This window comes from Zeugodacus cucurbitae, chromosome 6, assembly GCF_028554725.1.
Source record: "Zeugodacus cucurbitae isolate PBARC_wt_2022May chromosome 6, idZeuCucr1.2, whole genome shotgun sequence".
Lineage (NCBI taxonomy): Eukaryota > Metazoa > Arthropoda > Insecta > Diptera > Tephritidae > Zeugodacus > Zeugodacus cucurbitae.
The window spans coordinates 7238750-7259169 of NC_071671.1; the positions used below are offsets into that span (position 1 = coordinate 7238750).

Genomic DNA, 20420 nt, shown 5'->3' on the forward strand with positions numbered 1-20420 from the left:
ACGACCGAAGGAAATGACAGCCACTGAACTGTAATTTTGCTTCTGTCAGATATCGTTCACTGTGTCTCTGTTTCTCTCTCTTTTTTCTTCTACTACCATGGCGGTAGGTGTTTGGAAATTTTTCTGCTAATATTATCCGTGTTCATCAATATTTTAAATATATTTTCAACATGAAAACCTTGTGATTTTCCAACATTTTTAGTGCCTTTTATCATATGCATCAATATTTTGTGAATTCACGAATGAATCAAGAAATTAATTGATATTTCTTTTACATGTACAATACTGAATTGAAGGATGTCAAGAAAATCAAACGCGACCCCGCTAAGAACCCTATGCGGGACCTCCACATCAGGAAACTGTGCCTGAACATCTGCGTCGGTGAATCTGGTGACAGACTTACTCGTGCTGCTAAGGTAAAGCATATTGTGCAATTCAATTTATAGTAATTTCAACTTATCAATGTACAATTATTATTTAGGTGTTGGAGCAATTGACAGGACAACAACCCGTCTTCTCCAAAGCCAGATACACTGTGCGTTCTTTTGGTATTCGTCGTAATGAAAAGATTGCCGTACATTGCACAGTTCGTGGTGCTAAAGCTGAAGAAATTTTGGAACGCGGTTTGAAAGTGCGTGAATACGAGTTGAGACGCGATAACTTCTCAGCCACCGGTAACTTCGGTTTCGGTATCCAAGAACATATCGATTTGGGTATCAAATACGATCCCTCTATTGGTATTTATGGTTTGGACTTCTACGTTGTGTTGGGCCGTCCAGGTGAGCAAAATATTAGAACTGATACTTGTGCGCGAGTGTGTATCTGTGTTGCACTTAATTAGGTGTTTGTTGGTCTTTACGCCACTGGCACTCAGTAATGTGCATAAAGTAATTTTGTGATCTATGCTTAATGTGGCTGATGCACTTTGTTTAGTTACACGGTATAGTTCTTACATTAAAACACATGTAAAATTTATAGATTTTAAAGTCTATTAATTTTGTTTATGTAGTATAAAGTGTTGTAGCTTTTGTAATTTGCTAACAAGATAATTGCAGATACACACTCATTGACTGTATAATATATTATTAATAATATATTCAGTTTTTTTTTATTTAAATTTCTGTTAAATAATTGCTTTATTTTTTATTCCAGGCTACAATGTTGCACACAGGAAACGCAAGTCCGGCACAGTTGGTTTCCCACACCGTCTCACAAAAGAGGACGCCATGAAATGGTTCCAACAGAAATATGACGGTATTATCCTTAATAGTAAAAAGTAAATAATGCCCATGTTGTCATTAGTTGGGGAAATATATAATATTTTTTAAAACAAATTTGCGTCATTTTTATTCAGAAAAAGTAAACCAACAACAAATTAAGTAAGTATTGCACAATTCCAATGCTGGTCTATTGTTTTAAACAAAAGTATAAGTAAAACACGAAAATCCAACAGTAGTGTTAATAATTACGACTAACTAGATTGCTAGCAACAATTCTGAACACCGTGCAATAAAAATTAATATGTTTTGTTATTTTTGTTTTAGTCGACATCATATATAATTTTGTGGCAAGATTATTCGAAACATTACATATGTATGTATGTATCTACATACGTATATCTATTTAAGTACACGGTTTATTTCAATTATAAATAACATCGAAACAGCAAGAAGTAATTTCGTAGCTATTAGAATGGTTATAAGTTATTGAGTATTATATGTAGGTTAAGATCACTGGGAACTATCCAAGAATACACGTATAGTTATAGTATTAACTACGCAATTGAATATGGGACGGAAGGTACACTTGTAAAAGCAAATTTTCTCAAAACGGCGGCAATGCCCATAATGTTGATGTCTTATCAGCTGATGTCGAGAGGAAGGAGAAATCAGTCGGATGCCAACGTGCTGATATAGCTTTGTCGCTGTGTTGCGCGACTAACACAGATGGGAGGGGTAGAGTTAAATCGCCTTGCAAATCGGTAAGGACAATATTATTATCATAACCACATGTGAGCAAATAGTAGGCTGATGGTGAAAAACGTATAGACCTGAAACAATTGATAAAATGAAAAATGTAATTATCTATACCGTTATATGCTACACTCTTATAACACACCTTATGTCCGCGGTATGTGGCTGGAAGCATTGTATGGGTCTATTGCCGCGTATATCGAAAAGTACACAAGCGCTATCCTCATGTCCAGAGACCAATAAACGACCAGAGGGATCAACACATACTGAAGCGACAGGTGAACCGAATGTTGAGCCTTGCAGTGTCATTGGAGCGACAGTGTTTACACATTCGTTAGAACGCAAGTCCCAAAACCGCACTGTTTTATCCTAAAAAAAAGAGACGAAACAACTGATTTATAAATAGTACTTTATATGCTGGCATATTATTTTTATCAAGATTTCAAAAAATCGCCACTTTTTTCAACAATGAATATCTATCTTAAGAGCTGATATTACTTGAACATACAGTTGAACTTCCATAACTCGAACTGCTCTAACTCGAAGTTCTCCATAATTCGAACTATTAAATTGGCAATAGAAGTAAAAATTCATACAAATTACCTTTTGTAAGTCGGAAGTCTCTCTAAGTCGAAGTTTTTTTGTGAAATATGGTGATTCGAGTTAGAGAAGTTCCACTGTATATTATTTTAAAAGTGTTAAACCCACTAAACACTTGCTTTGTATGTAAGTGGCAAACAAATATACCTGTGATCCCGAAACAAACATAACACCACCCCAATTGTATAATGAGAGAATATGTCCACTGTGACCACCCAGTGTCTGATAGGGTGTCGCGGTTGCGCAATCGGTAACATAAATTTTACAGTTGCCAGCTCCACCACTTATAAGCAGTCGTGATTTATTTATGGTGTCTTCCACGAAACACAGATCCCTAACTGTGCCATCATGCATAGTTAAGTCGATTTCACGCCCTTCCAACTGTGTTTCATCGTTATTGAAATGCATTAGCTTAACGGTCTTATCATTTGAACCTGTTGCTATTAATACGCCATCCGCCGACCATGCTGTGCAATATATTGAGCCTTTATGATGTTTTGTGCGTTTAAATAAAACCGTAGGTTGTTGAACTTCATGAAATTTTCTGTAACAAGAAGGTGATATTTAAATATATACATATTTGAAAGTTTGATGATTCTAAATTCGAAATTAAATTGACTCACTTTAATTCGGACAATTGCGGATATTTGCAAATTCGAAATGTTTTCGAATTTGAACCAACAACATATAACTTTCCATTCGGATGAAATTCGGCGCAGCGCACAGCTTGGACATCTGTTAATGTGGTGACAGGTAAAAATCTTGGTCGTTTTGGTTCGATCTGCATTTAGTAAATATGTAGATACATAGTAATGTGAACAACATCTTATTAGCTTATAAGTTACAAACTTCATTGTTAATACCAGTGGCCATAACTGAATTAACTTTCTCAATATAGCAGTAAATTTTTATATATAAACACTATTCACTTTGTTTTTGTAAGCACACGCATACAATCAAGAACACAAGAGCGTATTCATATTGGTATGTATATTACATGCACACTCACTCTAACTGAATAGACTAGAGCGTATATTAGATACAATGCTAGAAATTTACAGCAAAAGCTATATGCTTTAGAAGGCAGTTAGCAATTGCATATTTTATTCAAAATACAACTAAATACTCACTTCGTTAACTGTTTTCGTTTTTCCCGAAATCATTTGCAAGTATTAAATATAATTCACTTAGAAAAACCTAATTATTGCTGACACAATTTGTTTTCACTCCTAAACTTCGATTATGACGTACTAAACTAAAAGTGTATTACCCAAGTCAAATCTAGATTGGAGAAACTTTGTGGCAGTTGAACCATGCTCTGCTGTTGTTGTATGAGAAAGTATCTTTCACCTGACTGTATCTTGTAACTTAGCACACTCTGTAAGCAAGCCGCTAGTTAGTAACTAGAGGTCAATTCACGTTTGGCTAAGTACTCTTCGTCATTTGTTTTTTGTTGTTATTGAATACAACATTTTAATGAAATAATATTGAGAAATATAATTAATAGATATGATATGAAGATTAAATTGGTGAAGTAAACGAATAAACAATGATAGAAAGAGTAATATACGAATAAAAATTATTTCTCCCGTAGCCACCAAGTCTAATGTCCATGTATTAATGACATAACATTTATTTAGCTCTATCAAACACCATTTAAACATAATTACCCTAAATGATAAATATAAAGGATAAATTAAAAAAAAAATCTTTTTAAATAAATATGAATTTAACAAGTACAAAATTGTTTGCAACATTTCCAATGGCTTTTTTAAAGGTTAAGTTATTCTAAAAGTAAACACATACTATATGGTACACTCTGTGTTGCTTTTCATTTCTTATTGTATAATCAGACTTACTATATTCAATAATACAAGATGTTTAGGTTAAAAATACCTCGCACACAATTTAATTTTGGTTTTCAAATATGTCGAAATTATTTATCCCATGAATACAAAAGTACATTAGTTGACTTTAATGTGCATGCCTTGGAAGCAAACAATGTTCGAGCCAAAGGCTACCCGGTGCAAGGCATTATATTGCTTGACATAGTGAATGGTATTGCACATGACAATCGGAACAATGCATTCAGTGAATCACTGTTAAAATTACGTTCATCGCCGGATAAAGCTACCCAATTCGACGCCACAAATTATGCGATATTCAGGAATTTTCTTGATCATGAGAATGTGGAGGAATTATTACCTATTATAAAGAATCGCCTGCAGAGTGGCGTATACATCGACAATTTCGTAGGTTGCTACATTGTTGACCATCTTTTGCAAGAGAACAATTTTACTGGTGCAACTGAAGTTAGCCTGGAAATATTTAAACAGGATTCTTTAGACAATAAACTAGTTGTGGGCTTAATTTTGAAATCTATTGTTGAATACTTGAAACAAAATGTTGAGCAAATATTTCCACCAGTTGTTAAGGAAAAGAAAACGGGGAAAAAATCTGATGAGGTAAGTGAAACATTGAGAAAATAAGGAATTAATTAATTAAAATTATAAATATTTTTAGAAAAGAGTACGTGTAAAGTTTGTACGAAATTCCGACGGTACGAGTCAGCTGCCAGGAGACATCGGGAAAGCGCTTTGTAGAATTTCAGAATTGTATCCAAATGAACTTACGGAAAACCTAAAGTTATTAGGTTCTTTATTGGACAATAGACAAAACTTAGCCACTTCACTTCTAAATAATAAGGAAATAAACTTCTGCAGGCAAACATTAGAACTCAGCCAAACATTGCTGAAGAATAAGGAAGGAGTTGATGACTTAACAAATGGAATAACGCTACGTTTGGAAGCAGCTGATGATACCAAAAATATAGATAATTTATTGTCAAAATTTTTCGAAGAAATTGATAAGGGAGAGGAAATCAAACTTATTGAACAACAAAAAGCAAAATATGAGATATGGAAAGAACAAGATGCTATAGAAAAGAATAAGCAAATTAATATTATACCACCTAGTCAACGAAAAGAAAATATTGATCAGATACTAAGCGATTTAACTCAAAAGAGACAAAAGCTTTGGTACTTTGAAAATGAAGAATTAATCGATCTGGAGATATTTAAAAAGAATAAGAGTTATCCCAAGAGATGGTTTGGAAAGAAAAAGAAGCCTAAAGTAGTTGACGACAACTACGTGCCACCAGAAATAACAAGAAAAAGCTAATTAATACAACTGTTAATATGTAATTCACTGTGTGAATTAAAAATTATACGAAATATAAAGAAAATTTATTTAAACAAGTTAGAACGTTTTAAAATTTTATTTAAGACATTTTTAACAATAGGCAATAAACTGTATTCCAGTGGTATAAAAATTGTATAGGCTTACAATGATCTGCTGAGTTCATTTTTCTTTTATTCAGTTATTTGACAGGTGTCAAACGTTTTTCAAATTGGAAGCACTGACAAGTAGAAATATATTAAAAATATACTAATGATATTTGTTAACTAATTACAAATAATTCTCTTTCAGTATTTAAATATTTTGTTTTATGTTTAACACCATTCAAGAAATATTTTAAAATAAAAAAACTTACATTGCTACTAAAACCTTTAATTACTGCGGAAATCAATAAAAATCGAAGCCCGACAGTGAAATCCTATTTATTAGCGTTACCCAAACTCTTAAATCTAAATAAAGTTCATTAATAATAGTTTTTTTTTTAATGTTTTTGATTGATAACTAGACACACAAATATATTTATATTCATATATTCAAAATCAAAAAAACCAAATGTTAGGGGGAAATTCACACTTCGCAATTTCTCTTGTAATGCATCCATTTTTTATATTACTTTCAACGTAATAAAGCTCCATTGAAAAGTTTAAACTACATTATGATGTTAAATGTTGTTTAATTTAATAGTTTTCGTGATTTAAGATATTAATTTGAGTAATAAATTATTATTTAAATGAAATCTAGCAAATCTACAATAATTAAAATACATCCGTGAAGAAGTAGAAAAAGTGCGCTTTTAATATTACGCACATTTTTTAACGTTCTGCCGCTGATTTAGTATTTTTGAAGTGAAATTTTTGGCAACTCTATGCTTTAGCGTCGGCCAACGCAAGACGTATTGGGCGTTGTCTACTAGGTAAAAAGGGCGGTTGAAGCGCTAGCTGTTTTTAGAAAGTAACCATAGCTTGCAGTAATCAGTTGTTCAATCAACAGCGTTGGGAATTTGCGAAAGTTATATTTGTATTTAAGTTGAAAGTGTATTAAAAAATTTATTAAACAAAATGAGAGAAATCGTTCACATTCAAGCTGGTCAGTGCGGTAACCAGATTGGAGCTAAGGTAAGCTATTAAATAAGTGTAAATAAACAATTTTGAAAAAGAATTTAAGTTAAATAATTGCAATAAATTTGCACAAATTCAATCGATTTACACGTAGAAGTGCACTAGTTTTAAGTATATGTAAATACTATATAAGTAGAGAAATCAATATTTTCCGGGTCACACACAATTAAGTGATATTTTTGGTGTAGATACAACATTGCATACGATATGCAAAAGGATTTTAAAGAGTTTTTAATACAAATCTTATGAAAAATTAACCAGGTGTTCATTTTGAGCAAATGTACAGTTTTGCATAGGAAATTTTGCTGAATACGAATGCCGCATTGTATCTACCAATAGCGGCCGCTTGTGTTATGTGCATACATATACATATATGTATATCCGGCGTTTTGCAAAACAAGCACATTTCGCAATATAAGGTTTGAAATGAAAGTTTCACAGCTTGAATTCCTTTAGATACTATTTGAAATTGTAATTGTAATGAAATTGTAGCGATATTCACATAATACTTGAATCTAGTTCTTATTTTCACCGAATGAGTTCGTGGTCATTAAAATGACGTCGACATTTTGTGCAGGTTTTGTATATACATAAGTAGTTAGAGAGGTTAGAACGAAGAGTTCGCGTTAGCTTTTATACATATATATGTATATATATACAAGTATAAATGTGTATGTACAATTTTCGCCGGTATGAATCACAGAAAATTTTGTATCTACTGTGTAGAGAGAAAAACTAGTTGGAGAAATTGGTTTTCTTCGATGTAAATACTTTTGTATTTATGTTAGCATTTTAAGAGATAATTTATGAAAGTTGATTGTTTATTTTCCTTGCGCGATATGACAGAAGTAACAGCTGTCGCTTAACAAACAATAAAAGGCGAGTCGATTTGATTAATTAGAACACCCACATACTTTTTTATAGTGGAAACTATATAACCTCCCACACCTTGAAATTTATCTTTAAAATGACGTAAGCTTGAAAATAGTTTTAGTTTTCATACTTTAAGTTAGGATTTGGTGACGTAAGTGTTTTGCCGCATTCAATTTATACCTTATATGAAGCTAAGCTATATACTCGTACGTTTGTTTGTATGTATATAGGTGGGCACATATGTACGAGTACGAGTTTGTGCATAAATGTGACCAACAGTAGACTGAAGATTTTTGCCCACGTATCGCCTTGGCTTTTATGATTCGCGATGACTTCATCACTTAAAAAATGCTAAACATGGTTGTGGGTAAACAAGTTCTACAGCTACTATATGTATAAAAGTAAGCGATAAATGGTAATAGTGAAATAATTTGAGTAATATTAACGTGTATATACCAAACGTACATGCATACATTTATACAAATCAATACTCTCTTATACATGCAAACGTAGCAAGTATATACATATATACATATACATATGTATGTCAAATTTAGATTGAGAGAGTAGTCTACTCATTTGAATTGAGTTCGAAGCTATGCTTAAGATACAATTTTGAAAGTTGTTTAATATTATGCTGAAGATAATATATTAATCAAATATTTTTTCTATTTTTTAATTTAATTGTAGTTCTGGGAAATCATCTCGGACGAACATGGAATTGATGCGACTGGTGCCTATCATGGTGATAGTGATTTGCAATTAGAGCGCATCAACGTATATTACAATGAGGCGTCGGGTGGCAAATATGTGCCACGCGCTGTCCTTGTCGATTTGGAACCTGGCACCATGGATTCAGTGCGTTCAGGACCTTTCGGACAAATTTTCCGTCCAGATAACTTTGTCTTCGGACAATCTGGTGCCGGTAACAATTGGGCGAAGGGCCATTACACAGAAGGTGCTGAATTGGTCGACTCTGTGCTCGATGTTGTCCGCAAAGAGGCTGAATCCTGCGATTGCCTTCAAGGATTCCAACTGACACATTCCTTGGGTGGTGGCACCGGTTCCGGTATGGGAACCCTACTCATCTCGAAAATCCGTGAAGAATACCCCGACAGAATAATGAACACATACTCAGTTGTACCCTCACCTAAAGTATCAGACACAGTTGTGGAACCTTACAACGCGACCCTCTCTGTGCATCAACTGGTAGAAAATACAGATGAAACCTATTGTATTGATAACGAAGCTTTGTATGACATTTGCTTCCGCACACTTAAATTGACCACCCCAACATATGGCGATTTGAACCATTTGGTCTCATTGACAATGTCCGGTGTAACTACCTGCCTTCGATTCCCCGGTCAACTGAACGCTGATTTGCGCAAACTAGCAGTGAATATGGTTCCTTTCCCCCGTTTGCACTTCTTCATGCCTGGCTTTGCACCATTGACATCACGAGGATCTCAACAATACCGTGCTCTCACCGTGCCAGAACTTACACAACAGATGTTCGATGCCAAGAACATGATGGCTGCCTGCGATCCACGACACGGACGTTATCTTACCGTTGCTGCTATCTTCCGTGGTCGCATGTCAATGAAGGAAGTTGACGAACAGATGCTGAATATCCAAAACAAGAACAGCTCATACTTCGTCGAATGGATCCCTAATAATGTTAAGACTGCCGTTTGCGATATTCCACCAAGAGGTTTGAAAATGTCGGCTACATTCATTGGTAACTCGACAGCTATTCAGGAATTGTTCAAGCGTATCTCGGAGCAGTTCACTGCTATGTTCCGTAGAAAGGCTTTCTTGCATTGGTACACTGGCGAAGGCATGGACGAGATGGAATTCACTGAGGCTGAAAGCAACATGAACGATTTGGTCTCCGAATACCAACAGTATCAAGAAGCAACCGCTGACGAAGATGCCGAATTCGAAGAAGAGCAAGAAGCTGAAGTCGATGAAAATTAAATTTTCACAAAATGAATGCTCAAACATTCGATGGTAACGGCGAAATCGAATTGTATTTTTATTTAATTGAATAAAGTCAGTTGGCTTCAAAAGTTCGAAAATTGCAAAACATTTTGTTTTACTTGTAGGAAAAATAAATATTTTGAAACTAGAAATTTAGTTAGTATGTAGTGCAGGAAATCATAAGGGAAATAAAAAAGGTGAAAGGAATTCAAGAATTCAAAAGAGAATAAAAGAAGTTGAAAGTATTATAGAATTTGGACCATTTGGTAGTTATAATCCATTACATTGTTGCAGCTGCAAAAGGCAATGCGCGCACACATACATACGTATCTCTGAAGTAAGATTATTTTACGTCAGGTGTGTATATATGCATGTCTTAACCTATCCCAATTCAGGGATTGCAGCTGTTCGAAAGGAATACATATGTATCTAGTTTTTTGTATTTTATGTGACCTCAGCAGGGCACGGCATCTGCTAGACAAATACATAACATAATTGATTATAGGTTTACACACATATTATATATACAATTATTTTTGTATGTCATATATGTATAAAGTTGTATATATACTGCATATATTTATATACAACTTCATATGTACATGTACTTATGTGTTTATTTAATTTTCATAGTTATTGTAAATAAGACATACATAAAGACATATGTATTTTCGTTTTGGTTTCGTAGTAAACAACAAATATTTTTTCTTGAAACTCATAAATTGCCACGCAACAGTAAATACGCCTGAAAGTATGCATATATATACGTATTTCAATTTAAATGGGCGTTCTCCATATAATTTTTTTTTGTTTTTTTTTTTTATTTTATTTTATTACATGTGACTCATATCTTCAAATATACTTTCAGGCACTAAACCTAATCCAAAATTTACTTGCAGAATGAAAATGTTAAATGTGTGTGTGTATTTCCTTGAACAACAACTAATTTCTTAACTCTCTAATGCATTCCACCCTTATATAAATTCTGGCTTGGGTGCGCCACAATAAAGGACTGTAGACGGAGTAATGACTCATTTTGTCACTTGTTTATGTAGTTACTATGGGAATTTTTACCACCTATTATTCAGGTACACTATTCATGTCGGTCATACATATGTATATGTATATATAGAGAAATTAACACATATATGTACATATTACGGGTATGGCAAAGAACATTTCCGTAATTATTAGCCATGACTTGCAACATGCTGCAGGCCATTTGTGTTTAATTGAAAGATGGCAACATGTCTCATGTGTCTGCAACATTGTTGCAGAGTATACACCCTACCGTTGGTTACTTCAAAGTCTTTAATCGTTATTTACTTTAAAATGAAATTATTTTCAAATCACACACATTGACACAATGACAATTAAAAAATTTGTATTCATTCATTTTATTTATACGTTATTTTCTACAGATGATTTGCAATAGTAGTGTGATGATAGTTCAGCTAACCATTCTTCCTTAATTACCGTTATGTTGCTCATAAACAGTTTTGTTGTATGCACTAATTCCGTAAAAAGTATATATTGCGGCTGCGGTAGTGTGTATAATGAAGAGAGTGGATGTATGTATAGATCAAGACCACCTTGAATTCTTTTGTAAACACCGGTATAATGTAGATATGCTGCATTGAGAAAGAATGCCGATGTTATGCATTTGCAAATGGTCTCCACATTTCCATTGCATGATTTTAGCGGTAAATTTAAATGTTTTTTAGCGAGCTTGACGAGCTGTTCGCGCAATTCATACGCACAATTGAGATTGCGATAATTCAAGTAGTATGTGCGGCAAAATTGTTTGCTCTGATCATTCTCAACAAATGCCGTAAACACATTTAGCATTGTAATCAAATCACCTTCGGCCACTTCGAAGTTACGTTTAGCAATGCGTGCTTTAATCTGACCCTGTCCGGTAGCTGGATGTGCGAAAACCGTTTCCACTTGTAGCATAGCGATTATAGTTAAAATCTCTTCGGAACAATTCATAGTACCAGACATGTACAGCATGCGACTGAGCATCGGTGGTAAAGGCATTTCGGCCATGAAATAACCCAGCGGTTTTGTGAGATTGCCATCACTATCAATGGCACCTGCAAAGAAGCAAATGTAAACACATACATATACACTCTATCTCTACAAACTTTATAAGAATATATAATTCTGCAGTATATCATGTGTTGCATTATTTAATATTTAATTTATTATAATATATTAAAACACGCGACTTATATGCAATTTAAATATTCACAAAATGAGAATGTTACTGAAACTCTTGTCAAAAAGTAGCGGCACTTTTTTCGCTTCATATTTTCCTCTTTTCATTCGGCACTGCTTTACCGGCTATTTATACACTCACCTCGCAAAGGAAATGCTGATGCAACAAAACGGAAAGCAGTTTAAACATATGAATTTGTGAGAATGCAGATTTTTGAAGAAAGAAATGAAAAGAATGTATAATTACATTCACTTTTGTTATATGTATGTATTGGTGTCCCGTTAGGCGCGTGTCATAACGGCTTGCGGTACATATTGTCAGTGAGTAGATGCAATTAAAGCGCAATGTGCACATTTCTGCAAGTGTTTGCTAATAAATTAATTATTAACGTGATAATAAATTTATATAAGTGTTTTTAATGTTAATAAATCTCACCACTGATAACAATTTTAATAAAGATTGTGATGATTTAATAAAAATAAATTGAGTGCGGAAATTGAATGTCTCATATTAAGTCCCTGGCATCGGTGAAGTATTTTCGTGTGCGCGCTTACATTTTAATATTATAAAATTAGATGGCGAGTGAAATTTTATTAAAATGTGAGAAAAAGTGAAAAAATATAATTTTCATATTAATCACAATTATTAATAAATACTAAATGAGTTAAGTGAATGCAAATCCGAGTGTTTCTTAGTGTTTCCAAGTCGGATCAGCGCAGTGAAGTTAGTCTAATACCAACACCAGACTAACCAGTATAGCAATGCCATTCAAGATGACTTTAAGCACAACAAAATATGCGCACGCAAGCTATTATTATGTCGGTAAGTGTTATTATTTAGAGCTAAATATTCGATCGCACTGCAATTTAACAATTAGAAATTAAACTTGAGCTACTCTTTCATTGTACTTACCCAAAGCATGTAGTGTTTCCAAAGCAGCCAATACATTTTTGGCAGGCGGTGGGGAGGGAAAGTTGAATTTTAAAATATTACTAACGCCAAGTGCTTTCAAATTTAATATCATTGCACTCAATTCACAACGTCTTATTTCTGGTGGAAATCGATCGGGTAACTTTTCGAAATCTTCCTCCGTATAAAGACGATACACCTTACCGGGTCGTGTGCGTCCAGCACGTCCAGCTCGCTGCAAAGCAGTAGCTTTGCTAATGGGCACAACGACCAACTGATCAGTCGCACTATCTGAATCGAACCATTTTAATTTAATAAATCCACAGTCAACAACTGAAAATTAATTTTGTTTAATTTATAAATAATATATTCATGTAAATGATGTATAAATGTTTAATTTTACCATATACAACACCCGGTATAGTGATCGACGTCTCAGCGATGTTTGTTGCAAATATAACTTTACGTACACCTTTCTCCGGTGCAAAAAACACTTTCAATTGTTCTTTATGCGTTAAAGAACCATACATTGGCACAGGTTGCAATGTGTTATCGTCTTTTGAATGCATATAGTCCTTTGTTAAACTCACTGCTTGTAGCACTTCTTCTTGCCCTGTGAGAAAAACTAATATATCACCCTGCGCTTCCTTTTTGTGAATTTTCCATACAGTTTCAACGGCTTCATTTACATAATCTGCACATGGATTGCTTATATAAAATATGCTAATCGGATGTGTACGACCTTCAACAGATAAAATTATACTCGAATTACTTTTGTAGAAATCGGCGAAAGTATCTGCATCAATGGTCGCTGACGATATGACCAATTTCAGCGTTGAACGCTTGTTGACCACTTTCTTTAGCAATCCAATAATGATGTCTGTTATCAAATTCCGTTCGTGTGCTTCATCAATCACAACAACACTGTAACGCATTAGTAAGGGATCTGTTAGTAGTTCGCGCAATAGAATGCCTTCTGTCATATACTATGAAAGTAAATATAAAAGAAATCGTTAGTTGTGTCTTATTTTTTTATACAATGTGTTGCGCTTCTCACCTTTATAGCTGTAGCTTCGGATGTTTTCTCCAAAAATTTTACCACAAAACCGACAGTACTGCCGATAACTTCACCACGTTCAAGCGCTACACGATTTGCTAAAGTTATAGCGGAAATGCGACGTGGTTGTGTTAAACCGATTTCGCCTTTGGTATGCCAGCCCAGTTCGTAGAGATACTTGAAAAAGGAATGGTTGTTATTTTATAAAAAAAATTTAGGGGAATACAATGAAGGATAAATATAGTGGCTGTGAATTAGCTTTTTAGTTCTTTCGTTTTCCTACATATGCACCTATTTGCTTGATTTAACTAGCTCTTCGCAACTAACTCGAAAATTAAAAAATTTGCTCTCAGATATATTTTTGGCTGCTTTATTATATTCAAATTGAAGATTCACGTTTTGTAGGGGCAAATACATATTTGTAGCTCTTTATTTTTTCGATTTGCTCTTAAAAATTTTGTTTGCACCCACCTATTATACATATGTACCACACGCGGAAAGTAAAATGCTTGTTTACACAAATATATAGCTTATTTAGCGTTTTATTAAAAATCAACACAATTTGTTCTTTATTTTAGTATACATATTTTGCAAGTATTTTATATATATATATATAGTGTTAAATTTTACATAAAATATCTTCGATTCAATAACAATTCACATTTTGTACAAACACGACATTTAGAAAAAGAAAATGGATCAAAACGATGTATTATTACCAGATATAGTGTTAAAAATGAAATTATGAGCCTCTAAAACATGCATTTCACTGATACAAATTACAATTAACAGCACAACATAACCGACATATTGTATAGCCTTTAAGAAGTCCCACAATTTATCGCAAAATATACTTAGTAAAACTAGATGCAGCAAGGAATGCACATTAACAATACGCCACATCCAAGCAACACATAAGAACCACGCCGATTTAAAGGTGATATTCTGTCGTATGAATTGTGTTGGCGTCACATCGTTACGCTCCAACATGTCTTGGTATACAGCGATGTAGCGATTCCAAGCAGTTGAGCTAACCAGTAGTTGTCCGGTGAAGCTTACAACTTTTTTCACCACTTTCGGTGTCATTGATTTTGTTTTTGTTCGCGTAACGGGTTCAGGTAGTTTTGATTCATTCATTGGTAGTTGCGAATAACCACGACGTGGTGGATTGTTTTTGAGATAAAAGAAAATACCCAAAAGTAAGGCAATACAACCCAGCCCATCACAGAGGCCATCGATATAATAACCGGATGTACCAACTTCAGAACGTTCGCCGTGTATATTCTTTTTAGTGCGCGCCACATGACCATCCAGATCGTCTAAGAAGGTGCGCAGCTGAAAGAGTACCACACCCAAACGGCGATAACCCAAATTATCGGATGAAACCATCTTGCCCGCAATGCATGCGACTCCGACGTGGAAGAACGATATCATATTTGCTGTGATGAAAGAACTCCGTGAAATGCCAACGACATTGTCAAATATTGTAGCAAGCGGTGCAAATAGATAATGATTCGTATGGTCGAGGAGTACAGCTTTCACCGTTACGTGACACAAGGGATTCACATCGCACGATAACCAATGATGCCGTTCATAATAACTGACCGATTTGATCACTGTATAGTCTGTAGTTCCTTCACCGCCTAATGCATTATTCGCTAATAATGTTGTTGTATTAATGTTGTAATCTCGTTCGATTGCATATCTTTGTATACGTAAATATAATTGAATGTCCATAAATATATAAAATGCCAATAATACGAAGAGAAGGCATAGTAGTATTTTACTAACTTGTGAGCTTGGACCCACCATTTTTTAATAAAATATTTATGTTTTGTTTTTTTTTTGGTGGTGTGACTGAGAACTTTGTTTTATGCGTAAAAGTTTATAAAATGTGTTCCTTTTATTTTCGTTTCTTTTAAGGAAATTTAAATTCTATTGAATTGCTCCAATTAGCACGCCAAATAAACGTTCATGTCACAATAGTTGTGTGTACGAGCAAATATGGTTGAAATATGAATCTGCAAAGTAATAACACTTTACGTAAAAACAAGTTATAAGGAATTAAAAAAAAAAAAAAAACTGCAAGCAAATAAACCATATTACATTTTAACGCATATCGGAAATCCCAAGTTTAGTGTTTATATTAGTTTTATAAGAGCATACCGACTTTTCATAGAAAGAAACGTATTTCTATGCGATAACTGTGGTAACGGATCTTTGCACAACAGAGAATTTTTACCTAAACCCAAAGTATAGTCACTAGGGCCATAAGATAGGTGCAACTTATAGCATTTCTAGATTACCCTGCATCATGTATACATTTTCAACAATTTTTTTTAGTCGCCATGTGTGTTAAAATACGAGTTATTTTAGAGTTTATATGTTAATATGACAATTAATAATATTCTGACATAAAATTTGAAATGGTTCCAAGATTAAGATAACCATTTTTTATAATATCATTACATATTTAAAAGCTACAAACTCACTATAAAAAAATTTCAAAAAAAATTCTAATACCTGTGGAAGTTGTGTACTTTTTCCGCTACCGGTTTCGCCAACTAATATTAAAACCTGATTATTTTCCAAACAATATAAAATATCTCTGCGGTATTTATAAATTGGCAGCCGCTTTCGTTGTTCAATTATTGGTAAATTATGATTTGCATTGAATACAAAACAAGATTCCGTTTCATTAGTAGTAACATAATCGTCCCTTTTTGACCCTACTTCATCGACATCTGGAAAAAATTAGAAAGCATTTTGTTGGTAAAGTTCAAACAGACAGTTTACACTGTCTCTTACTAAAAAAAGTTCATTTATGTTGTTTCGTATTAATTCTTTATATTTTTAAATATTTATATCTCTACTATAATACATTTTTTAAATCTTGAAACATGTGCTAAATGATTTTTAATTAACAAGACTAAATGGGATTTTTTTTATAATCTTTGTGGCGATCTTTAATCATCATATGTTGTCAAATGATAACATGATACGAATTTGTTTCCTACGTTTTTTACCTTTAATCTCAATTAACATCAATTAGCGTTCTTTAACGTATGTATATGTATGCGTCAACTGTACGTATCAGTTCAATATTTATCTAAAACTGAGCTATCGCTGTTATTGAAGTGCTATCTAAAATCTAGTACCTGATCAACCTGTAAGAATCGTCTTCACGTTTAGACTTTGTAATCATTATAGAAAGAATTCAATTACTTTTTTTAAAGCGCACGTCACTTAGTCATATATTACTCAGCACAAAAGCACAAATTCGTTTTATTTATAGAAGTTCGAAAGCTATTTAGGCCAGTATCACCAAAAAGTATTTAAAACATTTGTTTTGTTTATTTGCTTGCTGTTTCCAATGCATATGTTATATGTATGTATTTACAAACCTGGGGCAAGAAAATTCGGTTTCAATTGTAGTGAAACCATAATACTCCAGTATTTATAGACAATTTTCGTGTACAATTTACTTTATTAACAATATTGACAATTATGACTACAAAGACTCACACTTAATTAATAAATTGAGTTAGTGGGTTTGTTATTTTCTGAGCAGCAATAGAAAATAATTGCAACACAACAGGGTGCACAGTAAATGCGGTTGAAAAATACGTTGCCACAGAGTGTGTTTGGTAAATTTTTTAAATTTGCACAGTGTGTGTAGGCATGCGATAAATGTTTATGTATAGTTTAAACTAAAAAAAAAGTAAATATTAGAAATTAGGTTTATATGTTCTTATTAGTTGACTCCTTAAAATGAGTATAGAAACTCGTCAGGTACTAGATTTTATATACTTCAATAACAGCGATAACTTAGTTATAGATAAATATTGAAGTGATACGTATAGTATAACAAATTCGTATCATGTTATCATTGGACAACATATGACGACTAAATTACGTTATCATACACCACAAAGATTATAAAAAATCCCATTTAGTATTGTTGATTAGCTCATGTTGCGTTGTAAATCAATGATTTTTCCACGAAATTGTCATATATTCGTACTAAATTCTGAAAATTTTTGTTTGGTTTTGTGATCGATATTTATTAATTAATTAATTTGCAATAATTTATGAACACTCGATTATTTGCATATACATACGTTATTACACTAAATACTTTACAGGAATACAATGATGCTATTATAAATACAATTTACGCCTTAAAGTTAGTACTATTAACAGTGGACTCTCAATTAAATCAATTTCTCATGACATGATTAAAGTAAATAACATTTTCTTCGCCACAAATAACAGCAGCACGAACGATGGTATGATCGACAATAACATCTGTAGTATTTGTAATTGTAATGACTACAGCAAGAATGCAGACTGGAATGACAGTAGCATGAGTCATGCAAACAATATAAATGACAAGCTGAATCACACATGGTTTTTATTTTGCTGAAAAAAATATGAAAAAAATAAAGAAATTTGAATTAACAAGAAAATTAGTGACGAATTAACGCCTCGCTATAAATATAAAATATTATTAAATTGTATAATCTTTAATAATTTCAAATTCTGCTTCTCCTTAGATTAAACAGTTTAATTTGCTATAAATATAAAATATTATTAAATTTTATAATCTTTAATAATATTAATTACTGCTTCTCTTTATGTTAAATAAATTAATTGGTCAGCACTTACTTCTGTTAAACAATTTACTCCAAATAAATACGTTCCGACAAAGTTTTCAAATGCGACTAAAGTTATCCAACGCGAATTTCAAAATATTTGTAGGCGAAAATAGGCGCACCACATCTAGCTGGTTACCTGGTAAACATGTTAGATCGATATTATGATGATTTGAATTTGCATTAATATGCGAAAAAGGCTTACACACCAACGCGCCTCAGTGGTAGGGTCATGTACGAAATATTAAAATACAGTTAACACGCTTTAATTTGAACTATTGACGCGTAAACTAAATGATAATTTTTGTAAACTACAAAGCGTATAGCCAATAGAACATACAAATATTATATGGATTTGAATAATCGGCCCGTTGTAATACAAATTTCATTCTCAAAGTGATTTAAAAGTGTATAAATTGGTATCATTTAAATAAATAATAATTTTAGTAAAAAAAAAGTGGTGAAAAATTAAAATTTGAAATTTAAATGAATAATCGTTTTTGTAAAAATAAATGTTAATGAAAAAAAATGAGGTTAGGTTATTAAAAAATCATTAACTTTTAAAGAAAAAATTGTTAAAAAATAACGGAAATTAAAAAGTAATTATTAAAATTTAAATGAATAATCGTTTTTGTAAAAAAAGTGTTAATGAAAAAATTACATTAGGTTAGGTTTTTAAAAAACATTAACTTTTAAATAAAAAATCGTTAAAAAATAATGAAAATTTAAAAAAATCATTAAAATTTAAATGAATAATCGTTATTGTTAACAAACAGGATTGTTTATATAGCTGTATTTTAGCTTTTATTGTTTTTTTTTTTAATATTTTCATTTATACCAAGTCTATTGGTTGGTAATAGTATTGCATGTTAATTTATGTTCTTATGTTCTAAATAAAAAATTTTGATGAGCCATTCAGGTAAATAATAAATTATGGATATACATATGTAAATATTTGCATATGTATGTATGTACTACATTGAAATGTCGTTTCAACCTGACCTAGTATCAATAAATAAACATTGTGTATTATTTTGTTGTTGCCATTGTTACAATTGCCTTTAGGTTAGCTAATTACATATCTTAAATAATCATAAATATCTGTACAAACACACATATGTATATTTCGGATTTTTGTATATTTTATGGTGTTTTATGATTAGTAGATTCAAATTCGAGTAAATAGAAATAATGACTGGCAAATCTTCTGTAAATTTGAAATCATGAAGGATTCACCGAATAAAAGACTCCTCCTTTTTAATAAAGAGTATTTTTTATATAAAAGTAGTTGTAACTAAAGGGGTTTTGAATAAGAGCGCTATAAACGTTTTACTCTAATAAAACAAAAAAAGTTTGGGCTTATTAATGAAATTATTTATTTCTGTGAACATAAAGAAAGGCCTGGACTGTACCATTTCCTGAGATAACACGAAATGGTTTCACCAAACATGGTTTTCAATAAATGGTTTTTGACCCATAAGTGTGCGACGCCACGCCCATTTTCCATTTTGTAAAAAAATCTGAGTGCAGCTTCCGTCGGCCATTTCTTATGTGAAATTTAGTGTTTCTGACGTTTTTCGTTAGTGAGTTAACCCACTTTTAGTAATTTTCAACCTAACCTTTGTATGGGAGGTGGGCGTGGTTATTATCCGATTTCTTTCATTTGGACTGTATTAGGAAGTGGCTAAAAAAACGACTGCAGAAAGTTTGGTTTATATAGCTCTATTGGTTTGCGAGATATGTATAAAAAACTTAGTAGGGGGCGGGGCCATGCCCACTTCCCCAAAAAAATTACATCCAAATATGTCCCTTCATAGTGCGATCCTTCATACCAAA

General features: G+C 32.7%; 7 protein-coding genes across 10 annotated transcripts in view; 4 read left to right on the forward strand and 3 right to left on the reverse strand.

The window, feature by feature from the left end:
- The first annotated feature begins 57 nt into the window (after positions 1 to 57).
- LOC105210314 (60S ribosomal protein L11) lies at positions 58 to 1334 on the forward strand. The gene is made up of 4 exons (XM_011181173.3): positions 58 to 103; positions 297 to 416; positions 482 to 779; positions 1153 to 1334. Exons 1-4 carry the CDS (start codon positions 98 to 100, stop codon positions 1278 to 1280), a joined length of 552 nt encoding a protein of 183 aa, XP_011179475.1. The 5' UTR covers positions 58 to 97; the 3' UTR covers positions 1281 to 1334.
- On the reverse strand, positions 610 to 3966 carry Wdr47_0 (WD repeat-containing protein 47). 3 transcript variants are annotated; one of them, XM_011181171.3, is made up of 5 exons: positions 3844 to 3966; positions 3197 to 3354; positions 2721 to 3117; positions 2119 to 2342; positions 610 to 2050 (listed from the first exon to the last, which is right to left on the reverse strand). In XM_011181171.3, exons 1-5 carry the CDS (start codon positions 3886 to 3888, stop codon positions 1825 to 1827), a joined length of 1050 nt encoding a protein of 349 aa, XP_011179473.1. In that variant the 5' UTR covers positions 3889 to 3966; the 3' UTR covers positions 610 to 1824. The 3 variants fall into 3 exon arrangements, with proteins under 3 accessions (XP_011179473.1, XP_011179474.1, XP_028894875.1); XM_011181172.3 differs by having other exon boundaries at positions 3704 to 3873; XM_029039042.2 differs by lacking the exon at positions 3844 to 3966 and adding an exon at positions 3423 to 3594.
- A 443-nt stretch (positions 3967 to 4409) lies between these two features.
- On the forward strand, positions 4410 to 6873 carry LOC105210315 (uncharacterized). The gene is made up of 2 exons (XM_011181175.3): positions 4410 to 5038; positions 5097 to 6873. The coding sequence occupies exons 1-2, from the start codon at positions 4451 to 4453 to the stop codon at positions 5751 to 5753; spliced, it is 1245 nt and encodes a 414-aa protein (XP_011179477.2). The 5' UTR covers positions 4410 to 4450; the 3' UTR covers positions 5754 to 6873.
- Positions 6658 to 9848, forward strand: LOC105210316 (tubulin beta-1 chain). Its single transcript, XM_011181176.3, has 2 exons — positions 6658 to 6886; positions 8453 to 9848. The coding sequence occupies exons 1-2, from the start codon at positions 6830 to 6832 to the stop codon at positions 9737 to 9739; spliced, it is 1344 nt and encodes a 447-aa protein (XP_011179478.1). The 5' UTR covers positions 6658 to 6829; the 3' UTR covers positions 9740 to 9848.
- Positions 9849 to 11109: 1261 nt separating this feature from the next.
- LOC105210317 (probable ATP-dependent RNA helicase DHX35) lies at positions 11110 to 17475 on the reverse strand. 2 transcript variants are annotated; one of them, XM_011181177.3, is made up of 6 exons: positions 17334 to 17475; positions 16453 to 16673; positions 13930 to 14106; positions 13276 to 13858; positions 12876 to 13205; positions 11110 to 11838 (listed from the first exon to the last, which is right to left on the reverse strand). In XM_011181177.3, exons 1-6 carry the CDS (start codon positions 17371 to 17373, stop codon positions 11144 to 11146), a joined length of 2046 nt encoding a protein of 681 aa, XP_011179479.1. In that variant the 5' UTR covers positions 17374 to 17475; the 3' UTR covers positions 11110 to 11143. The 2 variants fall into 2 exon arrangements, with proteins under 2 accessions (XP_011179479.1, XP_011179480.1); XM_011181178.3 differs by lacking the exon at positions 17334 to 17475 and adding an exon at positions 16956 to 17096.
- LOC105210320 (transcription factor Ken) overlaps positions 12476 to 20420 on the forward strand; it is a 40528-nt gene continuing 32583 nt past the window's right edge. Inside the window, exon 1 of the mRNA XM_029039111.2 lies at positions 12476 to 12785. Coding sequence (XP_028894944.2) covers positions 12759 to 12785 — 27 coding nt within the window. The 5' untranslated portion in view covers positions 12476 to 12758. The remainder of the gene's footprint in view (positions 12786 to 20420) is intronic.
- Positions 14439 to 17474, reverse strand: LOC114803726 (ceramide phosphoethanolamine synthase). Its single transcript, XM_029039112.2, has 2 exons — positions 17334 to 17474; positions 14439 to 15950 (listed from the first exon to the last, which is right to left on the reverse strand). Exon 2 carries the CDS (start codon positions 15739 to 15741, stop codon positions 14629 to 14631), a length of 1113 nt encoding a protein of 370 aa, XP_028894945.2. The 5' UTR covers positions 15742 to 15950; positions 17334 to 17474; the 3' UTR covers positions 14439 to 14628.

Excerpts from the sequence above, each read along its gene's own strand:
- LOC105210314 (XM_011181173.3), top strand. Across the intron at positions 417-481 it reads GACTTACTCGTGCTGCTAAG|GTGTTGGAGCAATTGACAGG; the intron begins GTAAAGCATATT and ends ATTATTATTTAG. Across the intron at positions 780-1,152 it reads CGTTGTGTTGGGCCGTCCAG|GCTACAATGTTGCACACAGG; the intron begins GTGAGCAAAATA and ends TTTTTATTCCAG.
- Wdr47_0 (XM_011181171.3), bottom strand. The coding sequence starts at position 3,888 with ATGGTTCAACTGCCACAAAGTTTCTCCAATCTAGATTTGACTTGG. Across the intron at positions 3,355-3,843 it reads CCAATCTAGATTTGACTTGG|ATCGAACCAAAACGACCAAG; the intron begins GTAATACACTTT and ends TACTAAATGCAG. Across the intron at positions 2,343-2,720 it reads TGTTTGTTTCGGGATCACAG|GATAAAACAGTGCGGTTTTG; the intron begins GTATATTTGTTT and ends TCTTTTTTTTAG.
- LOC105210315 (XM_011181175.3), top strand. The coding sequence starts at position 4,451 with ATGTTTAGGTTAAAAATACCTCGCACACAATTTAATTTTGGTTTTCAA. Across the intron at positions 5,039-5,096 it reads CGGGGAAAAAATCTGATGAG|AAAAGAGTACGTGTAAAGTT; the intron begins GTAAGTGAAACA and ends AAATATTTTTAG.
- LOC105210316 (XM_011181176.3), top strand. The coding sequence starts at position 6,830 with ATGAGAGAAATCGTTCACATTCAAGCTGGTCAGTGCGGTAACCAGATT. Across the intron at positions 6,887-8,452 it reads GTAACCAGATTGGAGCTAAG|TTCTGGGAAATCATCTCGGA; the intron begins GTAAGCTATTAA and ends ATTTAATTGTAG.
- LOC114803726 (XM_029039112.2), bottom strand. The coding sequence starts at position 15,741 with ATGGTGGGTCCAAGCTCACAAGTTAGTAAAATACTACTATGCCTTCTC.
- LOC105210317 (XM_011181177.3), bottom strand. The coding sequence starts at position 17,373 with ATGGTTTCACTACAATTGAAACCGAATTTTCTTGCCCCAG. Across the intron at positions 16,674-17,333 it reads ACCGAATTTTCTTGCCCCAG|ATGTCGATGAAGTAGGGTCA; the intron begins GTTTGTAAATAC and ends AATTTTTTCCAG. Across the intron at positions 14,107-16,452 it reads AAAGTACACAACTTCCACAG|TATCTCTACGAACTGGGCTG; the intron begins GTATTAGAATTT and ends TCCTTTTTCAAG.